Source organism: Hetaerina americana, unplaced genomic scaffold (assembly GCF_022747635.1).
Source record: "Hetaerina americana unplaced genomic scaffold, ioHetAmer1.1.p SCAF_10, whole genome shotgun sequence".
NCBI lineage: Eukaryota > Metazoa > Arthropoda > Insecta > Odonata > Calopterygidae > Hetaerina > Hetaerina americana.
The window spans coordinates 25,477,377-25,497,905 of NW_027286070.1; the positions used below are offsets into that span (position 1 = coordinate 25,477,377).

At 43.2% G+C, this 20,529-nt stretch overlaps 1 protein-coding gene across 1 annotated transcript in view; it reads left to right on the forward strand.

Moving 5' to 3' along the window:
* The first annotated feature begins 2,767 nt into the window (after nucleotides 1-2,767).
* Nucleotides 2,768-20,529, forward strand: part of dati (zinc finger protein datilografo) — a 168,816-nt gene continuing 151,054 nt past the window's right edge. The window contains exons 1-2 of the mRNA XM_071598934.1: nucleotides 2,768-3,160; nucleotides 18,246-18,335. Of these exons, the coding sequence (XP_071455035.1) occupies nucleotides 3,038-3,160; nucleotides 18,246-18,335 (213 nt within the window). The 5' untranslated portion in view covers nucleotides 2,768-3,037. The remainder of the gene's footprint in view (nucleotides 3,161-18,245; nucleotides 18,336-20,529) is intronic.

A 20,529-nucleotide genomic window follows, 5' to 3' on the forward strand; every position in this document is an offset into this window, starting at 1 on the left:
TCATAGATGGAAATTTTTCATGCTAATTTTATTTCAAAATTTAATTTCTCGGTGAAATGTTTGCGGCGGTTAGTAATGACGTTTGTAACGTAGGTAACTAAATTTGGAGGTGTTGCCAAAGGAGTTTTATTTCTTCTAAAAATATTTTATAGTTAATTTAGTCCACTTAAGCGGGGAGTACTTGTGTCAGACATAACTAGTCAGCCTCATGGATGACATGGTCTCGGGAATACTCAGCTGATTGCGGTATGAGGACTCTCCGACCTCCGCCACCTCCCCCCAGCCTTGTGCATGTCATTCCCTCGAGCAGAATGAGCGAAGCCGAACTCTTCATGGAAGGAAAAAGGGTATAACTCCCTTTTGTGTTCTTCTCAAAAAGCATTTCCCACTCCTCCCTCCGAAACCCCTTCACAAAACCAGCTACATGCATACAAGGGCCGCTTGTTTTCAGTTTTGTGTATGAATGGTCGCTCGGGGCTTAGTCACCCTATCCGTAGTCATCATCTTCGTTCTCCCCCCTCGCTTAAATTCATAAGAAGCTCCTTTTGCCGCACGCATGCATGGGGCACGCCTTGCTACAGGATCTCAGTTCCGACCTTCATCCCTTTTAATCTTCTACACCCTTTTCTCTCGTGCTCCCAGGCGCGAGAGGTGAAAAACTCCCCACTACTTTTCCCCGGTTCGCCCGAAATGTTAGGTGGAAAAAAAACGCACGCGACCCGGGAGCGAACACACCTCTATGTTCGTACGCGTGTATAACGGGAAGGTGTCTCCTATTCCCCCTCTCAACTCCGCCCCACCGCCGTCACTTTCTCTTATTAGTGCCCCCCCCATCCTACCGTCCAACTCCCAAACCCGGTCCCACCCTTAGGGAGGCCACCCGCCGGTCAACCGGTCCAGCGCCCCCCTCGAATCGACCCCTCCCTTCCCGCATCCACAAAACGCGGCCGCACGCTCTCTATGCCGCGGGAAGGCGTCTGTTCGTCTCCCGCCCAAAGGATGAGGAGGGTCGTTCGTCCCCTCCCCATTATGTCACGGGTCCTTTCGGCGCGAGCCACGGACTCTGCCGGCCGACGTCGGCCGCCGCCGCGTGGACCGAATAAAAAAAGGAAAACATCTTCCCCCAAAAACTCGCTTCCCCTAGCGGCCTGTCGTTCCCAATAGTCGCGTGGTCAAGTTTTTTCGCGAGAACCCTCTTTAGCTTTGTGAGTCGCCGCGATTTGACGAGCTAATTTAACCCCCCCACCTCAAAAGGGGGATAGCTGCCGTGAGAGGAGTGTGCTCCGCCTAATTTGCTCCGTCGGATTGTATTGGGTGTGAAAAAACTGTTTTTGTGTTTCCAAGAGTTGTGTTTTGTGTGTCCCTTTGTCCGGAGTTGCTGATCCTGTTTCCACGAAACATGTTTGGTTGGTGCTGTTTTGAGTTTGTGTGGATAGGCACATAAAAAGATTTTTTCTTGCGCTCTGGTTTGTTGAAAATGGTAGGGTGTATATGGATAACAATGGCCTAACAAGTGTCGCTGTTCTGTGCTTTGTGACCACGGGTCAAGTGGATTTTGTATTTCATGGTCCTTCGAAGCAAATATTACTGAATGAGTGACTTCTCTAGCAATTTCGTAGAAAAGTTTTCTTAAATGAAATAATTCTTTTATTTGATCCTAAAGCTGCAAACTAGTATTTACGGAAAATTTTGTGTATGAGACACCCAACTCTCTCAGAATGGCTTGAGGCAAATCTTTTTTTCTTGATATCAGGGGTGTCCTTTAAAATAAATATATGATAATAAAATTCTAATCATTCTTTAAAAAGCATTGACAAGAAGAAATTAATTTTCCTTCTGAATTTTTTACTTTCTTATTCTGAATGATTACTTTGATTTTTATACCAAGGCAATTATTTTCCTGGGTAAGTAACGCGCGCAGGTCTGAATGAATGTTTTTGAGTGCTGTACTTCCTCGATGATGTGCTTCGTGTTTCTTTAGCCAACACGCGGGCACAATACTTACCTTTTGTGCTCTTGCCTCCGAGAGCAACCCCCGCGAGGGGAATCATAATGTCGCTGAGATGCTCATTGCCCTGTTGTCTCCATTCCAGGTGTCATCACCCTCACAGGGTTAGCAGCCAGAGGAGGCCAACGCGGCCGCCGCGACGCCCCGATCGCAGGGGGAGTAAAGACGACGACAGTGTAACGCCGCAGAAACCTCTGACCCCAAAGACTGAAGTGATTTGTGTTTATTCTTCCCAGTAGGGACTGAACGAATTTCCCTTTGTGCGAAAGGTGGGGACTGAATTCTGTTTGTATGACCTCAATCGGAGAAATCCTTACGCCCCCAACGGGGTAGCGGACAGCTAAGGGACATCCGTCTTTGAAGGAATAAACTCTCACTTCCTTAAACCGCGGGACGCATCCCGACTTCCCCCCCCCCATTCCTCCCTATTCTCCCTCCTACCCACCCCCACCCTGCCCCGTCCCTGCACCCCAGTCACTTCTTACCGTTGATGGTACCTGCAAGGGAAGGGAGGTTTTTATTTCTATAAAGAGAGAAGCCAAGTGCTTCACTCGAGGCCTTAAAATTACTCCCTCAACCGCCCTCCCCTTGCTCCCTTTCGAGTGGTCAACCCAGAAAGCGTTCCCAACGGCCGCCAAGGTGTTTTCCTCACTCTTCCCCCCGCATTCCCCCTCCTCCCTGCCCCCCCACTCCCTCCCCCCGCCCCCGCGCCCCATCCAGTCCCTCCAACCCACACCACTCCTGCACCACCAGCACCAACTCAACCAGCAGCAACTGGCACAGCAGCAACAGCAGCAGCAACAGCAGCAACAACAGCAGCAGCAACAACAAAACCAACAGAACCAGCAGCAAAACCAACAGCCGGGTCAACAGAACCAGCAGGGCCAGCAGAGCCAACAAGGTCAACAGCAGAACCAGCAGAGTCAGCAGCAGCAGAACCAGCAGCTTTCTTCGGCACAGTCCGAAGACCTCTCCACGACGTCCTCTTCAGCATCCGCAGCAGCCGCGTCGGCAGCCGCAGCCGCTCTCATGACCGAGGTCACTTCGCGAGCCTTCAAGATGGAGCCCGAGTTCTGGCAGAGTCGGGCCACGGCGCCACCACCGCCGGCCCCTGACCCGAAGGTCACCGAGAAGCTAGTCAACGAACTGCAGGTGAGTGGGTTGTAGCATCTCCCTCAGGTGTCAACGAGTATTGAAATGTTTCATTCGGTGAAAGCTGGGATATAGAGGGCGAGGCTGAGACGAAATTATCTCGGGCCCAAACCTCGTCACTCCAAAAACGAAAGAGCCCAGGTACAAATTTTTCATATTCAATTTTCTGAGTCAGCATTTAGTTGTCTATTATGATAAATGTACTATTTAATTTGTTGTAGTTGGTGCTCCATTTAGATTAGTTCCACCAAACATATTACATTACATTATTCATTGTTGCTAGCAGATTCACCTCAATGAATGCCATCTTTAAAATTATGGTATCTATGATGCTGAATCAGCAACATTATTTATTTGAAAAACTTTAATTTCTTACTCTTTTAATGAAATATTGTGATTGCAATATGCACATGCCATGGTTTTTGGGCAAACTAAGGGTGTTATGTATTTGTAAAGATACCTATAATGGGGTTATCTGTTTTTATTTATTTGCATGGAGATGGGTTTATTAATTAATTGCTAGGTGGTTATATTTTAAGACATTTTTAGTAAAATATTTCTATTGCTTTGGAGTTTTCTATTAATTTTACTTCTGAGGATATTTTAACGGCTGTAAATATTTGGTAAAGGTGTAGTTTTTATTTGCAAACATAACCTCGTAAATATCTTGATTATTTTGAGTTGGCAAACTAGTAGTATGCGTACATTAATTCACAGATAATTTATTGTCAAATAATTAACTTCAGTGTAAATTAAATTAAATAATCTTCAAAAATATCTATGAAAAGAAAATGTGCACCAGTTAAAATGATAAAGACATAATTCGAATAAAGTTGAAATACGATTACAGTTTTTCTTGCAATAAGAATAAGTACTGTAATTATTGATAAATGTTTATATTACATGAATTTAATTCAATCAATTTCTCTATGAAATATTTCATCATTTTGTCTAAATATTAGTAGATATTTATTAAACTCAGCAGTTGAGTAGTATGCACCATTTTTGTAAGCAAAGAGAATTTGGTTTCTGCTACTGATCAAATCCATCCATAGAAATAGTAATATATTCTATTAGAAAACTCCAATGCAACATTTAATCCATTTGGTGCGTTATGAATACGATTATTCTTCTGGTAAGAAAAATTGTATTGGACATGAAATTGATAATATTACTATATTTAAAAGATTGTATGGATATGGGCGCTATCTTCTCGCTGAGACGTAATTAATTAGAAGCATTTTTTCTAATCTGCAATTTATAAATATTCTAAGTACTTAGTTTAGATTTAATGCTGAGGAGTAGTTTTTAGTGATTCACTTTATTAATTTAATTGATGTTTTTGTAGTTATATACAGTTTCAAATGCTTTATCTTTAGAGAGAATGGCTGAATGCTTCACGATTCGCTTATCTGTAATTTAAGTTTTGTGTCAGTGTGTATATGCTACCTCACATATGTTTGCCATTGTACACTTAGAAGTAGAATAGATTAGTGGTTGATTTTTTCAATATTATTTCAGAGAATCTTGCATACTCATTATTTATAATTGTTAATTTCTATCATTTGATTTCTTTCTTATACCCATAGCCAGTTAAATTCCGTTTATTTAGAGTGATAATTGTTTTTTTTACATTTTCCATTTATTAACTAATACCTCCACGACAGAGATTATCTAGATGTCTTTCAATTGAAAGAAATATATTCCATCGTAATAAACTGGAGTTTAGGCAGGAATAAATATGCATCCTTGAAGTGACAGGGCTCGTCGAGGTTAGCTCAGCGAATTAATCAATTATTGCTCCACACTTGATGACAGATCAATTACCGAACGTCCAGGCTTTCTTCATTTTTTCCTGCGGCGTCTCGCTTCATATCAGTCATCACTCCTCTGCTCCGTTCCTCTTCGGCATCATCCTCTCCGCCCTCCCTTCCCCTGCCTCTCTCCCTCAAAGAACCTCTTATCTCAAACCTTTTCACACACCCTCGCCCAACTTCATAATGTCATCATTCGTGAAATTCAAAGGACGAAAGTAACCGAGAATATCACGTGATAAAGATAACGCGTTCAATATAGTGACACGCTCAACTTATGGGCATAAAGACAGAATACATTTTTGAATGTTTGATTTTTTCACTGATGATATTACGCTACTCTAAAGTACATCCCAAGAAGCTACTTGGCTCAGAACCAGTTTTCCGTATACTTTGACGTTCAGTTTGAATTTCTCGAACATAATTCTAAAACGTGAGGCTTAGATGGTGAAGTTTGAAAAAGACTATTTTAAGAATATAGAGGCTGTAAAGAGTATTATTTAAGGCTGTTAGAAAGTTAATTTAGAGCCTTTTGCACTACCTTATTATATATATAATCTGTTGAGCATTAAAATGCATATTTTAAACGGGCTAAAAATACTCAGGTGAACCAAATTTCTTTTTAAAACGTACTAATAATTTCGGTTAGGAATTGAGAATTTAACAGTTTCCTAAAAAGAACAGAGCAGCAATCGAAATGATAAGCTATACTATGAAAAGATAATTCTGCAATAAAGATAAAATGTTAGGATTAAGGGACAATCTGACGTTTTGCGTGTAGTGGGAATTAACAGTTACCTTTAACGTTGTTTCGTCAAAGAGAATACGTTCTCCGCCCCAGGGCTTTTGATCTGTGAACACTGAACAGTACAGTACATGGCTGAAAATGCACAAGTTTAATTTTCGTCACGGGCAAGAGAGAGATTTGATAGGGGGGGGGTGGGCAATAGTCGCGACGAATCGCTCGTCAACGGCGGCAATTAGGTTTATTTTTCCACGCCTGAGACTCGGACGCGTGTTCCTTTCTTTCCCCCGGGAGCCTCGGGTGGACGGGGGCGAGACATCCGAGGGCGCTCTTCGGTTCCCTCCTCACCCCCCCCCAATGTAAGACTGCGTGGCGGCCGCTATAACGTACAGCGTCCCTCAATGACGCGCGGGAGGGAGGTTACAATCCGAGGGAGGGATGGGGGGAGAGAGAGGGAAAGGGTTACGACGGTTCCAGGTGTTCTCCGCATGCAGATGGGGCGGGGGTCATCTTTTTGGAGGGAGAGAGAGGAGAGGGTGGACAAGCGGATGGAGTTGAGGATGATTTCGGGGGTTCGGCGGAGGGGGGAAGGGAGGGGCTGGCGTGGAGAGGGTGGAGTGGAGGGCGTGGAGAGCTGGCCCCGGGGAGGGCACCCAGAAAAACGAGCGTGTATCAACGGTGGATTGAGGATGCGATGATATTGGGGAGATTCTTTTCTGTCTTCTTGTCGACCCCACTGCCAGAAAAAAATGGAGTTGGTCAATTTTTTGATTCCATCAAGCGCTATTAAGTCATGAAAAGATAATATTGTGGTATTGGTGCATTTATAATAGAGTTCATGGTTAAACCTAAGCTCGTCTGGTCCGAAATCAAAACATTTTCACTATTACAATTTAGATTAAACCAGATTTTTACTAAAATTCACCGGAATTTCCTAATTTTTAAATTAAATCCTTAATCCAGCAGTACTTAAGCGATATTCCTCCATGCTGCGAAATCCGAGTGAAATATGTTATTATTATGCTATAAGTTACCTCGTACATTGGAAAGTTATTTTGGGCTGGGCCGCGGGGCATTCGTGCGTTATTTTTGTTTACCATGCTTCATATTGTTGCTAAAAAAAATTGATTTTAAATTGTAATTTTTTATATATAGGTTACCATACTTAACTTTTGGTAAGTGTTGAGCAATAAACAAATATTTGCAATTTTTAAGTAAGGAGATCACTTGTACAAATTACGTTATTATTTAATTATTCATGGGAAACCCCATTTAATAGCTATATAACGCGTAGCGTCAATTTCAAAATTAGTCCAAAGCGAAAGCAGGTCCGTCGTTGATAAAGTTAGGATAGCCATGACGTAATATTCGTAAATAGCTATGGGTTCCATGAGATATGAGGTGTCGTGAAAGACGTCCATGCGAGACGAGAAGCGGATATCCGCCGCAATGAGTAAAGAAATCTTTCATAATACCTTGGTGAATCTCCACCCTATTAAGTGCTGACAGAGACAAATAAAAAAAAACCGGAACGTTAACTTGCCGTAGCAAGCCTCAACCCTCGTCTCTCCCTGGCTACGTCTACAGACTGCGGAGTCATCTCGGGGTCCCCGTCAGTTGCGCCGCGTCCCATGTGTGCACGAAGGGTGGAGGGTGGTAATAGTCGGAGGGGAAGGGCCGCAAAGGGTCGGTGGCCGCGGACTAGCCTGATGAGCTAGAAGGAAAGGGTTCAAGGAGGCAGGAAAAAGGTTGAAAGAGAAAAGGAAAAAAAATTGAGGGTAGCGCAACGCGATCTCATTTTTTGCCCAAGAAATTCCCCTCGGGTCTGGAAGGACTAGACTCATCGCCACCACCTATTCTCTCCTCCTTTCCGTCTCTCCTTCTGCCGTAGAAAGAAGGGCGAAGAGACTGCCTATACTGCCGGCGGGTGGCAGGCGGCGGTGGGGCGGCCGCCCACTAGTCCCGCCGTGACTCGACCGGCCAAGGCGAAGGCCACACCCGCGAGTGTCCCTAGGCGAGGCCCGCCCTGCTCAAGCCCGATCTGTGGCGGCGTATTGAGTGCAGGCGTTATGATCTCGTCTCTCAGGGATCACATTCGTCTCGGTGATGGCACTTGTATTTTCGCTAGTGGTTGATCGGCCTTGTTGCACTGAAGAGTTAGGAAAGTTCAAAGAGGAACTAGGAAAAATCCTTCAATTTAATCGGAAAGAATTTTCTTTTAACCATTCCTTAAATTTGCTCCTTCGACACTTCGAGATTTATCGTTTTCCAATGTTGTCTCATTTAACTACTTGGTTGCTTGTCGGAGAGTTTGTTTAGTATCTAAATAAGTACTCCAGAAACAGTGGTGTACTGATTTCGCGGTGCCTAGTTTTTGCGATCATATAAACCATAACAGCTCGAGTACTTTGAAGGTTTAAAAATGAGAATTCTTAGACAAAACTTGTGGAAAAATTTGAATTTTTTTCGACTGGCTCGGCAATGTCAGAAATAGGGAATATTTACAATAATTTGCAAGTTTTAAAACTGTATTTTAGTAAAATCCTAAACTCTTATTAGAGCTTTGGGGGCATTTAATTCCTCAAACAGACATTGGGCATCTCCTTGAGATTTTTTCCTTCATTTTTTCATACCTTTAAACCTAATCGTCATACGAAAGAAGCAAAGAATCGTTGTTATTAATTTAAATTGAGATAATTTATATCGACGTGTACAAAACCTTAGAATAATTAAAATTGGAGATTATAACAAGCCGTCACAAAGAATATGGAACTGGGGTGCGTGTAAAATAGTCTAACAAGTATTATTTGATTAAAATCGGATTTTTATTGCAATTGTGTAAGGGCACCAAAGAGAAATGTAAGTGTACAAGAAACTCTAACTGTAACTCTTCTTCTTTCGGGAACAATGTTTTTCACTCCGATAAAGAATTCTCCGCAGTCAAATGTCGTCCTATTATTTTCGCGATTACACAAACCTCGCGTGGATGATATAAAGCATGGGATGTGGTTGGGTGCGATTCGTTCAGGAACTCCTTTGGGACACGCGGCAAAATAACGGAAAGGGGTATCGGTCCTCTTGAGAAGCCTTAAGGGTCTCCTTTAAGGACATGACACCGACGATCGCACCCAAAACTTTGGCGGCTTCCCCTCTCCCTCCCCGAAACACCACCCGAAAACCTTCCCTCTCCCCCCCTTCCGCCCACCGCATCCCTTCCAGACACCTCTCTCACGCGCTCATCAGGTCCTCCTCTTCCTCTCTCGGGAGTTGCCAACATGTTCGCGCGTGATCGTCATCGTGTCGGGGGTTTAAGGAGCGGAGACGTCCTTGAGGGAGTGTAGTGCGGAGGAGGGAACGGGACGGAGGAGGAAGTGTGTCTGTGAGGGCAGAGGGAGGGGAAGGGGGGAGAGACAGTGCCATCTCCCGAGCGTCCCGAGAAACCCCTGCCGCACCCTCTCCACCTTACACCCTCCCGCACCCCTTTTCCCACGCCCATGCGACAGAGTCGCAATCCTCCCCCAACCCCCGCCTCCACCACCACCGTGGCATCGACCTTCCTCCTCCTCCACCACTATCACCACCACCACCTCCTCCTCAACCCCAATTCCTTCACCCCTTTCTCCATCCTTTCCGCCGCAACCCCCTCGCGCGAACTCGAACGTGGAGTAATCAGAGGTGCCCCTAACCTCATTGCGCCTCGCTGCCCTCCTCCCGTCTCTCCACTTGAACCCCTGGCCCGCCGTGGAAGGGATGGAGAGGGGAAGGATGTCCCAAGACGTGTAATCTCGACCACTTTCCTCGTCTCCCCACCCCCCTGCTCCCGCCGTAATTCTCACCCTCCCTCCCCTCACCAACCCCGACACCCTTTCCTTAATAGAGACATTAGAGACGCCCTCTTGCCGCTCGCCGCCACTTGAGGAGACCAATGTTTATGACGCCGAGGTGTGGGGAGGGCCTACGACGCCCCCCCCCATTCTTTACAACCCCGCTTCTCAGTCTCTGTATTTCGCCTCCTTTTCCGTGGGGGAGAGGGGTGGTTCCAAAGGATTTCGCTCATGAGAGCCCCCGAAATGGGTAGGGGGTGAGGGGAAGTTGAACCCCTATCCCCCCCTCCTCCCTCACCGAGTCTCTTTCATTCACGTTAAGATTTTAAGTGGGTGGGCTCGTTTTGATGGGACCGTCGGCTAATCGTCAGAATTAACTCCTGATTAACGCCTCTGCAAGTAAAGTGAGGTCGCGATTATTTGGGTCTTTCTTTTTTTCTTTGCGGACGTCCCTCATGAGGAAATGGCAGGCTGGATCGCTCTCCCGCCAGTTAGCATCCGATTTGCAATACCTGGGAAGAGGATTAATTTAAGACGTTTTTAATCCAGAGTAGCGGTAGCTCGAGTATGAAATGTGCAAATTGAAATGCAATTTGATTAGTGGCAGGACAGTATGCAGTGATATTTAAAATTCGGAGGCCTTTAATTTTTACTCAAGGTGACATTTTTTATAACTCAGTAAACACGGAATTGTTACATAAGACTTTTTGTGGAATTCTGGCATGAATTTTGAAGCTAACATGAAGCGAGTGGGTTGTCAATTTTTACATGACTATCTAAAGATAAATATTTCAAAAAAATACTATTACACTTTGTATAAGCGCATATTTTCACGGTTATGGTGTTCAGGGATGTCTTATGAAATCCATTTGCATTGAAGTATTGAAATAAGGAGCCATTGAGTACTTAAATACCAATGAATGTCAAAATGGTTCTTGCAACAGTAATAAATCTCTTGTCCAATTTTTAGGAATGGATAGAATGTACTCAAATTTTTTACTTTGAATTCCTAATGATTAGACACTAATGATGAGCTCAGGTATTCAGTAAACATTGAACAAAAATATATGAACATTACATTCGCAAAAAAAATCGAAAGGAAAAGTGCAAATTATAACACTTTCAGATTTTTATGCCATTTCATTTTTAGCTCATTTATTTCTTTTTGTAGTCTCTGACGTCTCTACGGGTTGGGGTATAAAAAAATCAAAGTATGGACGGAAGAAACGTGAATGACACCTGTCAAAATTGTAATTTAACTCACGGATTTATATGCAACTACTTAGTATGTTCTGTCTTCTACCAACCGGCATACAAGTATTATAGGAGTATAATATGTAAATTCAAGAGAACCGTAATTTTATGATCTTTCAATTGCCGTTTATAGATAAGATCTGACCCCATCTCCCTTCTCTGCCTACCCACCCAAGATTTAGAGCTCAATTCCTTCCGCAGTCATCCACGTATTGATTTCGTGTCTTCGGTTGAAATGAAGTCATTTCTGCTTCATGAAATGGCCCTTGAGCCTCAGTGAATAGCTCAGGACGAAGTTTGGTCTCGCAAAAATCAATGTCGACACTTATTCAATCGGAACTCCAAAACATTAATGCACCGATGGCAAGTTTAGCACGGGAAAGGCTGTCTTTTTTGTTCCTGTGGCAGTATTCACAGTGCAGGTCTCTTAGCCCGTTATCCTAGAATGATCTATTCCATAGCTGCCGATGGAAAAAATGGAAAGGAATGTCCTGCTGCCGTAGGTTTCAGGATTGATAGATGGAGTAGAGTATCGAGAGAGAGGAAAAAATGAAGCATTAGTTGATTGTGCTCGCGTTTAGTGACGAAGGGCGAGGAGGTGGAAGAGGACGCGGCGCGCGTATTTCAGGGTTGTGAGGGCGGAGGGTGCCGTCACACTGCCCGCCACAACGACACGCTCCGTCTGATCCCTCCCAAAGTTTCCGTCAAACGGGCAAGATATTCCCTCTCGCGGGATTCTGAGGAACTACCTGGAGCCAGGAGCCAAAGGGTTCGTGGACACCCCACCCACGCCCCCAACCCCTCTCACTCCGTCTCGCCCCCCCCCCTTCATCCCTTTCGCACCCCTTCCCCGCACGGGCTGCTTAAAGGAAGCCGAGTGTCTTGCGCCAACTTCGCCTCCGCAGACTCCAGAAACCACAAGGAAAACACCTACCCTTTCTTCCCCTTCTACTCCCGTACCGTGTGCCCAAAGGACATCAAAATTGTTTTCACCAGACGGGGTTAAATCGGTTGCCGATGACTGCACCGGGTTAAAGAACTTGGGCGCATAAAATGCATGCGTATAAATTGCCAATTTCGTCCAGTAGATTGTGAAAATAATCCTTGTCTCTCATGCGTTAAAATATTTACGGCCAAATGCGATTCCTTTCCCGTTTTAGCACTACAAAAGTAAAATAATCATGAATGCTAGATGGTGATCCTTTAGCCAAACATAGCTGTGCTAACGTTTAAGCTTTCAGCCTTTGTAAACACTTGCCTATCATTTCTTCTGTGTTGATGGGATATTTTAATCGAACAGTCAAGGATATAAGCATGAAGTCATTTAAATTTTTGAATATTTTAGCTCGATACACATATGACTAAAAATTATTTTTAATCTCAAGAAAGCCTGGTGTATGCAGTAGATTTTTGACAAAATATCACCCACGCTGTGATGTGCATTTTTCATTTACAAGGCAGTTGAAATGTGAAAGTGATGTAGTTTCGAACCTACATATGAGTTTATGAGGTACAATTTTGATTCGATCTTGTCGACACCATTCGTTAAATTTAGGTAGAGTATTCAGATCAGTCCACTTTAACCCCTCATTTTTCTCGATGGATGCACAAAAACGCTTGGCATGGGGACAGTTGTGGCGCGACTTTGAAAAGCCTTTTGCGCAATTTAATATTTCTTGAGCAAACCAAATGCTCTCGGGTGCAGCGCATAAATAATATCGAAAAGAAATGTTACACGACGACGCCAACAAAAAATTAAATATCTTATTCCCCCTCACAAGCTTCTGCTTGGGAGTTTTTCCTTTCGTTAGCCCGGAGTAACTACCCCTTCGTGTTTCCATCGCCAATTAATAAGGGATGTAGGTGCTCGGCGATTCCTTTCTTGTCTCCGATCTCACGCTCTCCCTCTACCCTTTCCACCACGATCCTCCTTCGCACATTCCCCCCACTTTACCCACACAATTCTCGTCAAAGTCCTCCCGCCGACCCCCCCCCCCCCCAACCCACTCCCAACCCGGAAAAATTGCACAGAAAATTGGGAACAAGCATGCGAATTAAGAGTTGCCTAGTTAAGTAAACAAATTTTCCATTCCGCGAAATAATTAAGCCGTGCCGAGAATAAAGGTCACTTCGCAGGCGTGCGTCAACGAAGGCTCCCCTAGCCTAGGAAAGTTCATTACTTTTCCACTTCCTTGTAGCGAAAATGGTTGATACGAATAGGAGCTGTCCGCTGGGGTAAATTTAAATAGATTCCTGTTTTTAACTACTGTTTCGAAGAATTTTGTGGCATGGAAGAAATTATGTTGTTCACCGCTCTCCCGGGATGAACTTAAGCGGAAGAAAATGAGATTTGTAATTGAAATATTTTAGCGTTCTTAGTGTGATCGGCAGTAAAGCCTGCTTTTCCCTTCGAATTGTTGTGTGTTCTGGAGTAGGCTTATTTAATTTTTATACGGCTAATTTTCACGGATGATTTTAGCATTCCAATAAAGTTTTAATTATGATATAATATATAATGAGCTCATTTTTCTCGAGGAATAATGAACTCTTTATTAGAAAGATTGTTATTTCCTCAATTCTAATCCCCTATGGCAAGGTTAGTCAGTCAAATTTGGATATAACACCCTGTCTTTCCGATTATTTTGTTCGATCTGTCGCAAACGACAAAAAGAAAATTTTCCGATATTAGGTCCGGTCCAGTATTTCCGGTCTTATTTAGTTTGCGAATAATTACTCCCTCATTGTTAAAAACATGGGTCTAGCAAAGTGCCTAAAAGATAACTCTAGTACTTGGAATATGCTATTATATTTCGGACGCGTAAGCCTTGCGTCAATGCACGCCCGCGAGGATGTTGTACCCAAGGGACACTAGGCTACCCGACCCATTCCTCCCCTCCGCTCCCCATCCCACTCCTTCCGGTCGTAAGAAAATCTCCCGCCAAAGGAGGGGAAGTGGGAAGGGGTCGCTTTCCCCTCCGTCGCCCTTGGCGCCTGCGCCAACATCTCCCCTCCTCCCTCTCCTTCCTTCACCTTACTTCTCTTCGCCCTTCGCCGCTTCACCCACAGTCGGCTGGTCGGTGGCGGAGAGGTTGGTCGGGAGACAGCAAGGCGTTTTCCGACGAACACTTCCTCCCAGAACTGATTAGTCCGACATAATGAAGCAAAAACTAATATCCAAAATTACAACAAATTTTTCATTACTGCATACTTCCTTCTTTCATTCCGTCCAAAATTCCTATGCCCTGCCTACTCTTTCCTCGATTGCGATCCTAATGTTCTCTGTCATTTTAGAATCCTTTAACTAATAATTTTGTGTGTGGGTAATCAGGTTGTCCTTCAGGTCTCGTAAAATGTCTACACAACTCCTGTAAACTTCTTAAAGGCATCCGTGTAACTACATTCAGAATTATTGCGTCATATTTAAAAGATAATCACGTAGTGCCTTATAATCACGCGAACGGGGATAAACAACCACTATGTTATTTGTTTCAGTTGAAACACAGATATCTGTCAAGGAATAAACAAACACGCTTACGTGTGCGCTCATGTGAGTTTGTCGATGGCTAGGTAAATTTCTGGATTTGGAACATGAAGTCTTTTGAAATATCTCCTAGAAATATCCCAGTAGGCATAAGGAATGTCAGTTTGTTTTATTGGCTGACAATTGAGCTGAGTTCGCTTTATCACCGACAATGAAGTTCTTTCCCTAAAGTCGTTCACCCTAATTCATAAATCCCTCTTCCCCACCAGAATCATCCTTCCCCCCATCAAAGATTCTCCGAAGGTCGCCCCTAGGTTGTCTGAGAATGCGAAAAGACGCGAGTAAAGTGAGGGAAAGAAAAGGGTTGGCTTCTCCGTGTAGAGGACTCGGAGCAACGGGCGTCTTCGCTTCCTTTGCCGCAAATCGAAAGGGCGTTTCTTCTCCTCCTCAACCTTCCCACTAACGATTTTCACGGTTCGTCCTGTGCGGCGTGAGCGCTTTCGGACAAAGAATCCGCCGGTTCACATCCTCCCGTGGGGCGATTCTGAGGGAGAGTCCGGTTCGCGTCGTGTGAAAAAGAGAGAGAGAGGGATATAGTATAGAGTGAGAGTGAAAAAAAAGTTATCCTAGTGAGCGAGTTCTCTTGCGCCTCGGCATTGTTCTGCTCCGTCGCCTAAAACGACGGCGGAAAGTGAAATCCAAATGGATAGCTCGAAGCGTTATCTCGAGCATTCCGAAGGGTGCGCCCCCTTTCCTCGCCCTACCCAGTAAAGTGATACTTAGGGTGGATAAGTAAGGGCAAGGGGTGGGAATTCACCTGTTAGGGCCCGTGAGGAAATTTCTTTAGACCGGAGAGAAAAGCCGTAATGACGCAAACCTGGAATTTAAGTAGTTGAGCATGGTAAAATTATAGAACTTGCATCTCGAGTGAAGATTATGCGTACCTAACGTAACTGAGGTCGATGCAAATTACGCGAAAAACTTTTCCGTTTTCTCCCCTCGTATTATTGAATCCATCAAAAAAATTTTCGACGAAGTTTGCGAGATGGATCTTTCTAGTATTATAATCGTATGTGGTCAAACTATCCCGGTTCGCCACGGAAAAATGTTGACAACTTTTACGCGGTCACCCAGCTTCATTTTATAACAGTTGCTTACTCCCTCGTATTGCGGTTGTAGTCCGTCTCACGAAATGATTTATTGTGATGAATCCGTTTCGTTTATTGCATCTCATTGCCCTGGTTACCCACGGCTGAACCCGGATGACAAATGATTATTGAATGCATTTTCTCCCCCTCTTTGAAGTACGGAACTTCTCTCCCCGCTCTATGTAAGATTCCTAGGCCCGATTCCGGTCAACCCTTTCTTACGGTGTTAATTCATTGGCAACCAGCCCTCCCTCAGCAATCTTCCTCGCCGTTTGATGGTTGCGCTTGCAAGGGTTCGGTGCTTCGAATACTCATAGCTCCCGAAGGGCTCATAATAATGCAAAAAAACGCGGAGGGGGAGCCATTAAAAGATTTACCGATAGTCACTGCACCGCGTTCATCAACGAGGATTTAACCCTCGTCGAAAATGTTCCCGCGTAATAGGGACGAGAACCAATCTATGTTGTCCATGATTTCAGTCGAGTTTCACCAAATAAAATGTACTAATTTGTGATTAAAACGATTGAATTATTTTGAAAACATCATTAAATAGACGTTTAAACATAATGTTTCATCTTTCTATATACATTCATGTAGCTTCTATCGTTTTAGAGAGATAACTCGTACGGCATTCCATGAATGCCATATTAGATTGCCAATGATGGAAGGGTTTGATGACTGGGGGGGGGGTGAATCTCTTAGGTTACGTTTAGCATACTGAAGCGTATAAAACATCTATTATGCATAAATGCAAACTGAATGAGGGGTTATATGTTTCTCTATTTAATGAAAAAAATTAAATCTTTATACAGAATTAGAGCAACTGTGTTTTAGTTTCAGTTATATATTCTTTTGAAGGTGAATAATCAATAAAGAATTTAGCATCGCAACAATCAGCACAATTTTGATTTTAATTTTCAATTAATTATTACTATTTCGTTGGTTTTTTTTATACTTTGTGACTTTATTATTATGTAATGGAAATACTTATTAAATATCAAATGCATGCCCTGGAATGGTATTCTAAACCCTGATATTGATAATATGCTTGAATTCGCCATTTGTATGGAATGAAAAAGCTGTGTCACTCATTATGTTTTTTCCTTGGCTATTATATTTTTTTCTCCATCACATTATTGACCAAATAAAATTTTCAGGAAATAGTTTTCACCGTGTGATATTTTCATTCTTAACTCGTCCCTGACTAACCGGGGGGGTCGCGTTCAGGGCAGCAGACAAGAATTAAAAGGATAAACTCAAAAAGAGCGTGGCATCCTATATCCACTGAAACCCCATTCCATTAACGAGGAAGATTCATTGGAAGAAAGGCAAGGGACTCTGCGAGGCAGTAGTTTGAATCAGTAGCCGATCACGGCGCCACCTGCTAATTGCTGTCGGGAACACTCAGCCGATGAAACGGACCTTGGAATGGGGAGACTTATTAATGGGACGACAAGAAATATGGGGGAGGGGCCCTGGATAGAAGAACAAGTAAAGAAATGGGATGCAAAACCCCTTGTTATCCACGGACGTAAGATTCCGAGAAATAATGTTGAATGATTCTAAGATCACAACAATAATAATAGCATCAAAACTCTCTGCAGCATGGATTTTTATTCTCATCGTTACGTGTTTCTTTCTGTGCCGCATGCTTTAGTTTATTTTTGAATGTTTTCCACCATTTGCGTCTATTCCCTCGATTTTCCCACCATTTCCAAAGCTAGGAAATCAATAAAAGATTATTGGGTTTCGAAAACTGACGGCGTCTATCTTTTGAAGAATTGCTATTTTCAATTAATAAAAATCCGGCTCACATTAGCGATTACCATTGTTGTTTTAAAGTTAATGAGAAGTATATATATATACACACACACCACTTTTTTACATGACCTTTTTTGTATACTTTTTTTCAATTGCATGCTGGATACCAAGTATAGTATAGTTTACTATTTTTTTAATGTATCGTGTCTGTTTGGTCGTATAACAGTACTGTTTGCATTGTTCAGAAAATGTGTGAACATATGTAACAGAAAGGAATCCCAGACTTAGTATGACAGTGGAATCCCTTATCAATTTGAAATCAATCACAAATAAAATGGATCAAGATCAATTTCATGTAGAATGTCATCATTTCCTCAGGAACTTCACGCCAAACTAGGAAATTCACATCTCATGTTGACGCGTGTTAGAACCCAGGTGAGGGCTCCGCGTAAGCCCTCAATAGCTTTCATCATGTCTTTGCGTTCACAACACACGGATTTGGAATGAAAACTGAAGCCCGTGCACGTCCCACATTGAATGGACTTTTATCCCCTTCATTCTGCATGAGCTGCCTGATTGTTTGATCACTTTGCACGTTTTTTTGCTGTCCACATTCCGCACAGCAAATTAAATCAATCGGCAAATTTAATCGTTTGCCGAAAGACCGCTATGTCAGCTAAGAAATAAAATACATTCTATAATACATTCTATGTAATGCCGGAATGGTTCTCTCAGCGAGGAAGTGAGCTCGTTCTGCTTTCATAATATTGAGCAGCTAATTGGATACAATATATCTATAATGTCGCTGTTTGTTTGGTAACGTGAATCGACGTCGGCGGATGAGCAACTCCGCCCAATGTTTTGCTACCCGCCAGGAGGGCGACTTGCCTCCACAGTCGATTCACTTAAAAAGTGTGTTCTTGCCTGATGACGGCTGTGTCGCCGTAACCGTTCTTACTCACTCTGTCTTTCGATATTTATCGTTTCCCTCTCTTTATCTTTCTCTCTCTTTCTCTCTCTCTCTCTCTCTCCTTCCTTCCCAACCATCACAACGGCAGCTCTCTCGAACCAACTCACAACTCAGCGAGCGAACCCTGGAGGAGTGCTGGTCAACCCTGCAACGAGTGAGTTGGCATCTCTACCGTTGTGTATAGTATCTTCCACATTTTACATAATTATTAAAAGTCTATTGGTCGTTTGTTCGTGGTGCAATACAATAGATTTTACTCCCGTACGGTATATCAGAATATATATTTTAGTAATGTTTACATCGTACTCCTGCTGTCTCCTATCTTTTGTTTCACGAACATCCGTACTTTTACGATGATTTCCGAATCTTAATGTTTCGTCATATCCTTTTGAGTTGGCCCTGACTCTTTCTCAAGGCCCATCCGGGTTTCATTTGCCCTTTCGTCTTTCGTTTATGGAGTACGTGTACTTTAGTTGCTTTTCTCGAGAGCTGCGCGTTCGTTCGACCTCAGGGTCGAGCGAACGCGGTGCAAATACCTCCGCCGAGCGTCGGTCATTCCCTTTCCGACCATTTTTTTTATCCCCCTCCGACGCTTCTCTCATCGCTAAGACACGCGTTTCTTTTCTGTTTTTTTTATCGTACTATCGAAACTCGCTCACGATGTGCATGGAGTTCCACCTCTTTTTTATTGTAACACTCAGATGTCTGTTTAGAAAATTCTTTTGTCTGTTTTTCGTTTTCCTCGGTATTCCTTTTTATTTGTTCATATAAGAGCACGTCTGTTGTGATTGGTGAGTTGTTTGTGTCTGTCTTTTTTGTTCCGTCTGTTTTTCTTTGATCCAGTATTACTGCACTGTCCCCCTCAATGTTGCCTGTCACATTGGATGTATGTGTTCGTCTTTTTTTTGTATCATCATCATCGTCGTTCTCCAAGAGTGTTGGCGCATTTCGTGCTTGTCTTGTTTTGTGCGTCAGTTTGTTTCATTTCTGTGAAGAAATAACTCGAAGAAGTTCGAGCACTCCAAGACCCGTGTCCCGATGACGCCAGCTTCATTCGTGAGAGACCCTTATCGCAAGACTTTTTGAAAACAATCTCGAAAACTCGCATTAAAAATTGTGACATTAATCGCCGTTTTCAAAGGTTGAAGTATTCAGTTCTATTTGTTATAATCTCAAGAAATATTGAAAATTTTCATCTTCATGCATATCTTAGGGTACCCAATAATTTATTGAATTTAATTCCCAAAGCGTTTCATTAGACTTAGAATGTTGCTTCTGAATATATTCTCTCAATCAATTTATTGAATAAACTTTCAATTTGAATAAACAATTAGATTTTCAATTAGATGAATGCTATTTTTCGTATGCTTTATTTCAGTGAGTCATCTTTTACCAGTAGAGACAAGAATTTCCTTTTCATGTAGAGAATAAAAGCCAGTAACGTTTCATGAACATTCTTGTATCTTACGTACCCATAAAATTAAACATTCGCAAAAGCCAACAATCCCTCATCATAATGCCCTACGTCAAACTCTTTCCAAAAATTAGAGAATTTTGGTCTTACTAATTATTTCGTATGAGCAGAGTGACTGAAGATTCATCAAAGAATTATTGCAACATCAACTATTGCTCTTTATTCCCAATAAGTACTTATGTGGAGACATTAGGTAATACAACTAAAAGTTTTAAGGATTTACAAGGTCGTTAAATAGGTTATGTTCGAAATTATGACGTAATTTGTCTGAATCAACTTTTTTTATAACCACGGCAAAATGTCATTGGGCGTTGCTGTATCTGACACCGTTCGAAAATGCACCACAATGACCGTTCACTTCTTTGCCCTTCGTAAGGCCGTGTTCTTACTGTCGCACTGCGGGGTGCTCGAGGTTTTGCCCTCTACGTGGTCTCCTTACTCGCATTTTTTTTCGCCTCCACGCCCTTCCCACTCGCTTCCTCTCCCGTCACTTTTTCCCCTCTCTTCATCCTCCAACTCCCTTCCACTCTCCCTATTCCCTTCCTCCCTCCTTTCCCCTCTCTCGTCCTCAGGGTGTGGTCTCCCCCGTAACATTAACTTTCGATCCGTCATTGTTTACGTTCCAGTTGCCAAGCCCCGCCAATCGCGCCAACGGACTCCCGTGGCCATTTCCATTCTTCTCCTCGCGAAGAGAGCTCACGATTGAAAAGGAAAGGAGGGACTTGAAAAAAAATCCAAGGGACAGACGAGGGACGTGAGAATCCCGAGTATGATAAGCTCCCTCCTCTTTCCTATCGGGTCGCAGTTGACACCGTCCATGCTTAAAGTTCCAGGCCTTAATCAGTTGCTTTAGTCCATCACTTATGGGCACGACGAGATTAATTTGTGTGCCTTTTCA